This window comes from Triticum aestivum, chromosome 6D (assembly GCF_018294505.1).
Source record: "Triticum aestivum cultivar Chinese Spring chromosome 6D, IWGSC CS RefSeq v2.1, whole genome shotgun sequence".
Lineage (NCBI taxonomy): Eukaryota > Viridiplantae > Streptophyta > Magnoliopsida > Poales > Poaceae > Triticum > Triticum aestivum.
In genome coordinates, this window is record NC_057811.1 from 283,789,401 (window position 1) to 283,794,598 (window position 5,198).

Consider the following 5,198-nt stretch of genomic DNA (forward strand, 5'->3'; position numbering starts at 1 on the left):
CCGCGCGATGTGGACCCACTGGCGGTCGGGATGCTGCAAACCGGAATCCACCATCGCCGGAGAGGACGTGCGGCCTGGGAGACGCGAGCGAGGGCGCCACGATGGCGCCTTTTTTTTTGTTTCATGCGGCGAGCTGCGGGAAGGGGCGGCGTTCTTGAGGGGGAATTGCGTCGTTTTTTCTTTGACCGGCGGGAAGCTACGTTGTTGCGGAAGACAAGAAGCACACGGGACCAGATCGAACGGCTGATTGCAGCCGAATCAGTCGGCTGCGCTCCGATCGACCCAAATTTGGGTCGGCCGACCGGCGCTGTCCTTTTCGTTCGTGCTTTCCTGAGAGCAAGTATAATAGAGCTGACTCAGCGGGCTATAAGGAATAAACTAGTATATTTCTGCTTAGTTGGAGGAAAGAGAAGAGGAGAGAGAAGGTAAGCGGGCTCTTCATGAAGAGCCAGCTTTAGCACGTGCTCCTAGTCACTTTGTGAGAATGAAAGGTGGGTCACATAATAATAAAAAATAATACATTTATTTGATCTACTATTGTACATGTTGGCTATAAGATGGGCTGTAGATGACATGACATTAGTTTGTAGCCAGCAGCTGGCTATACTATTAACCATGCTCTGAAGGGAAGTCACCTCTGACATCAGTTCGGTTCCGGCTGCAAGGTTCGAGGCGGCTAGTGCGAACCTGCCGCGTTGGTGGCTGCACCTGCACGTTATAAATCACGCACCCTGTCTCTCCCCTCTTCCCCAGTCTCTCTCTCTCTACCCACACCAACCCCATCCCTAATCAACTCACCCAACCACGACCAGAACTCAAATCCAATACGGAGAAGGAAATCGAATCGAAGCTCTCTTTTCCCTCCTCCTACTCGTTCGCCGCCGCAGGAGACCTCGGCCGAGAAGCCTCCGACGGGTAAGAGCCACTACCGCCCCTCGGCAATTCGTTCCAGCGCCTTGGAGGCTGCAGGGCTCGAGATCGAAGCACGAAGAATCGCTGATTTGTCGTTTTCAGATCTCGCGCGTCTTTTAGACGGGAATTTGAATATTTTGGTTCGAGATGTTGACGTACGGTCGCTGATTTCGCGGCTCTCCGTGGTTGATTAGCAGCTTGAGTCCCTGTCTTGGAGGGGAGCATCGGGATGTCTTCGATTGCGCCGTCGTCTTCGTCCATCGCCGTGCTTCGCCGCCAACCGTAAGCTCTCTCCGCCTGCGCAGCCCCCTCCGGCCCTCCCTCTGTTCGTCTTGCGCTGGCCACACTTCTTGATTGCTTTGCTTTGTTGGCACTGTGCGCATAGGAATCCACGCTTTTGTACGTTTGATTGATAGCTCCCACCAAATGGTCTACTGGTTTTTGTCAGCGTCTCTAGTGTGGAGCGATCAACAGTTAGTTGATGAACGAACATGATAGTACGGTTGTAGTAACTCTGTTGTAAGATGACAAACATAATGCCCCGTTTTAAGATACCGAAATATAACCTTCACAGCTCTGGAACTGAAATAGAGAAGCATGACTATAGTTTTTTGAAGTTGTCTTTTTAAGCCTAATTGATTGAATGAGTGAGACTGATTTGCAGGTTTTATTTTCACCTGTTTGTACGAATGCAGAGTGCAGTTCTTGGGAGGCAGTGATGTTTCCAAGCAGGCAAAGGGATCAGTTTCTTATTCTTTTCCCACAAATTCGAGAAATGCCAACATGAAGTCTGTGGGCTTGAAGATAGCAGCATCCTTAAAAAAGAATAGTGGATTTCCAGCTGATGGTTGCTTGGAAAATGATGACACTCTGTCACTAAAGAGCACTTCTGTGCGAGCCCAGGACCATCCAACCACAAACTCTGTTATTCCTGTGGATTCTGTTGTTGCAGCAGAAATCATATCTACTGATCTGTCATGTGTCGTGGACACATTGTCAAACGAAGAAGACGATGCTGAACTTGATCTGGATAGCCCGACCGAGGGCTTCTCATCTATTTCGGAGGCTATTGAGGACATTCGACAAGGAAAAGTTAGTACGCCTTGCAATTCTTTGTTTGATGGCTTATTTGTTATTGTTGATCTTTCTAACAAGTTCTGGTACTGCTACATGGTATTTTCCTGACATTGGATGGCTCTTGTAGCTTGTGATTGTCGTTGATGACGAATCAAGAGAAAATGAAGGTGATCTTATATTGGCTGCTTCTTTGGTTACCCCAGAGGCTATGGCTTTCATAGTAAGGCATAGCACAGGAATTGTGTGTGTTAGCATGAAAGAAAATGATCTGGAAAGATTGAACCTTCCTTTGATGGTTTCAACAAAGGAAAATGAGGAGAAGCTATGTACTGCTTTCACCATTACTGTGGTATGCTACTATTGTTATTCATGTTTCAGCATTATATTACATAGTTATGGTGTTATATGCAACAATTTCTCTGTTGCTTGTTAAAAGTATGGATATGGCATGCTTCTCTCTACCATTTCTTTTCCTTTGCAAAAGCAAAAATGCACAGATACGGTGGTCTGTGGTACAAGCACAAATCAATTTGACGAGCTTCATGTTGGTCTGAGCAACTTGTTGGCACCCTTTGTTTTTTGGTGTGTCTGTGTTGTTGTTGCAAAATTGTCCTTCCCTGTTATCATCCTTCTTTTCTTGGAGTCCTATAGAACAAATACTGTCTGATCTACATCATATGCAACTTCTAACCAAAAGTCCAAAACAATTCTTTATCTTATCAATTTGCTTAACGGATGAAGCACATATAGCTTACTAATTTCGTTATTTCATACTGGAAAATAAATCAACCTAGGTGTTAGTTGTTCCCAACAAACATCTCTGCGATAGAAATTTTCTACTAAGGTGCAATTTATCTGTTATGGTCTGTAGGATGCTAAAGAAGGCACAACGACTGGGGTATCTGCAAAGGATAGGGCAAAGACAGTCATGACTCTTGCATCTCCTTACTCAAAGCCTGAAGATTTCAATCGGCCTGGCCATATTTTCCCTCTGAAGTACAGAGATGGGGGTGTTCTCAAACGAGCTGGACACACTGAAGCATCTGTTGATCTTGCTGTGCTGGCTGGGTTACCTCCTGTTGGAGTACTCTGTGAGATTGTGGATGAGGATGGCTCCATGGCTCGCTTACCCAAGCTGCGCGTGTTTGCTGAAAAGAATAATTTGAAGATCGTATCGATTGCTGACTTGATTAGGTAAGTTCTTTGACATAACCTCAGCCCTGACCAAGTCCTGATGCTTCCTGTATTAGCCTTGAGGGTTTTTGTTACTTGACATATAGGATAATAGAGTAATAGGTCACTAATAGTTCCTATAACACTTAACAAAAGACTTGGCATTTTTGATAGGATGTAAATACTAAATATTATTATTTTTCGTTATCCTCTTTTTTCTTGTTATGATTATTATGAAATACTTGTTGGCATGCTCACAGAAATTCTTTTACAGATATAGGAGAAAAAGAGACAGACTAATTGAACGTGCATCTGTTGCACGCTTACCTTTGAGATGGGGCAATGTCCGTGCTTACTGCTACAGATCTGTTATTGATGGGATCGAGCATATCGCAATGGTGAAAGTAAGATACTGAAGACTTATAATGCTTCTATAGGACGTAATTGTTAGATCTGGTAGTTTATTTCCCTCCTAAAACCTGATTTTATCCTTGTATTATTCTGTCCACAACCAACAGGGTGAGATTGGAGATGGTCAAGATATTCTTGTGAGGGTCCATTCCGAGTGTCTCACAGGAGACATTTTTGGATCAGCAAGATGTGATTGTGGTGACCAGCTTGCAATGTCAATGGAGAGGATTGAGAAGGCTGGAAGGGGTGTACTAGTTTATCTTCGTGGGCATGAAGGGAGGGGCATTGGTCTGGGTCACAAGCTTCGTGCTTATAACTTACAAGACGAAGGACGTGACACTGTGGAGGCTAACGAGGAACTAGGACTGCCTGTGGACTCGAGGGAATATGGGATCGGTGCACAGGTAAGAATCTACATTATCCCTTTGGTATATCATATACATTTTTATATAGGAAGACTTCCAGGGGCACATTGAACTGATTTTCGTATTTCATACAGTATGCACAACTGTTAAAAAAATCCACTTAGATGGACTTGCCCGACATGCTTATCCATCCTCTTCATGAATTTGCTGTTACTAATCTTATCCGGTGCATCCTTGCTATTATAGAAGTCACATGGCATTCTCTTGATGTATTCCAGGAGTCATGACATTTTCGCTTATTCTCTGTAGATATTACGTGATCTAGGAGTCCGTTCAATGAAGTTGATGACTAACAATCCTGCCAAATATGTTGGTCTGAAGGGTTACGGGTTGAGCATTGTTGGTAGGGTGCCCTTGGTAACTCCAATAACCACTGAGAATCAGAGATACTTGGAGACCAAAAGAACGAAAATGGGGCATGTATACTCCAATTGACCATCCGACCCAAAGCAACGGAACAGATTAGAAGCGCTAGGCCAACTGGACTTGCTTCCATTCACATTTTTATCTGATGATATTCTTCTACAGTTGAGTTTCTGGGATTATTTCAATCCATATGTTCCAGGTTAATTGTTTTCGAGGCCATGATAGGTGGAAATATAAATATTTGGCCAGTAATAATAATTATTATCCAATTGTCCCATAGTTAATTTGTAATTCCCAGATTTTACAAACACATTATTGTAAATATACAAAATCGAATACAATTATGAGCAAGACCACTGCCAAAGGAGGTTTAGGTTCTTTTTTTTTGCGGTGGGAGGTTAAGTTCTTTGAATGGCCCTCTATTTTCATTTGCAACTTTTTTTTTATCGGGCTAATCCCCTTTCCGTTATATAGAAATAATGAAATACAGCCGAATCCAAGTCTTAACAAATAGGGAAAGGGAAAAAGCGAGTTCAAGCACTTTAGGAGACCCACTGTGGGCGCTCGCAATCGCAATCGAAACGTACACCGCGGGGCGAAAACCCTGAAGCACCATCAGCACGCAACTAAACAGTCTGAACAGCCGTGCAGAGGCAACAGAAGAAGAAACATCGAACATCGACATAGCAAAATAACTAAGTCCAAGGCATCGCACTATTTCAACAGCAAGAAGAAGAAGATGACTGCATCGCCTGGGAGAGCTCATTCCAGGGTGCCCTCTCAAAAGAAGATGCCAGTTTCTTAGATTCAAAGGTCGTCCGGTTCCTACAATTT

General features: G+C 43.9%; 1 protein-coding gene across 4 annotated transcripts; it reads left to right on the forward strand.

The window, feature by feature from the left end:
* The first annotated feature begins 701 nt into the window (after positions 1–701).
* On the forward strand, positions 702–4,742 carry LOC123144654 (probable bifunctional riboflavin biosynthesis protein RIBA 2, chloroplastic). 4 transcript variants are annotated; one of them, XM_044563855.1, is made up of 8 exons: positions 702–915; positions 1,107–1,194; positions 1,608–2,004; positions 2,117–2,338; positions 2,861–3,183; positions 3,437–3,566; positions 3,681–3,977; positions 4,248–4,742. In XM_044563855.1, exons 2-8 carry the CDS (start codon positions 1,142–1,144, stop codon positions 4,431–4,433), a joined length of 1,608 nt encoding a protein of 535 aa, XP_044419790.1. In that variant the 5' UTR covers positions 702–915; positions 1,107–1,141; the 3' UTR covers positions 4,434–4,742. The 4 variants fall into 4 exon arrangements, with proteins under 4 accessions (XP_044419790.1, XP_044419788.1, XP_044419789.1 ...); XM_044563853.1 differs by having other exon boundaries at positions 704–915; positions 1,110–1,194; XM_044563854.1 differs by having other exon boundaries at positions 711–915; positions 1,015–1,194.
* The last annotated feature ends 456 nt before the right edge of the window (positions 4,743–5,198 follow it).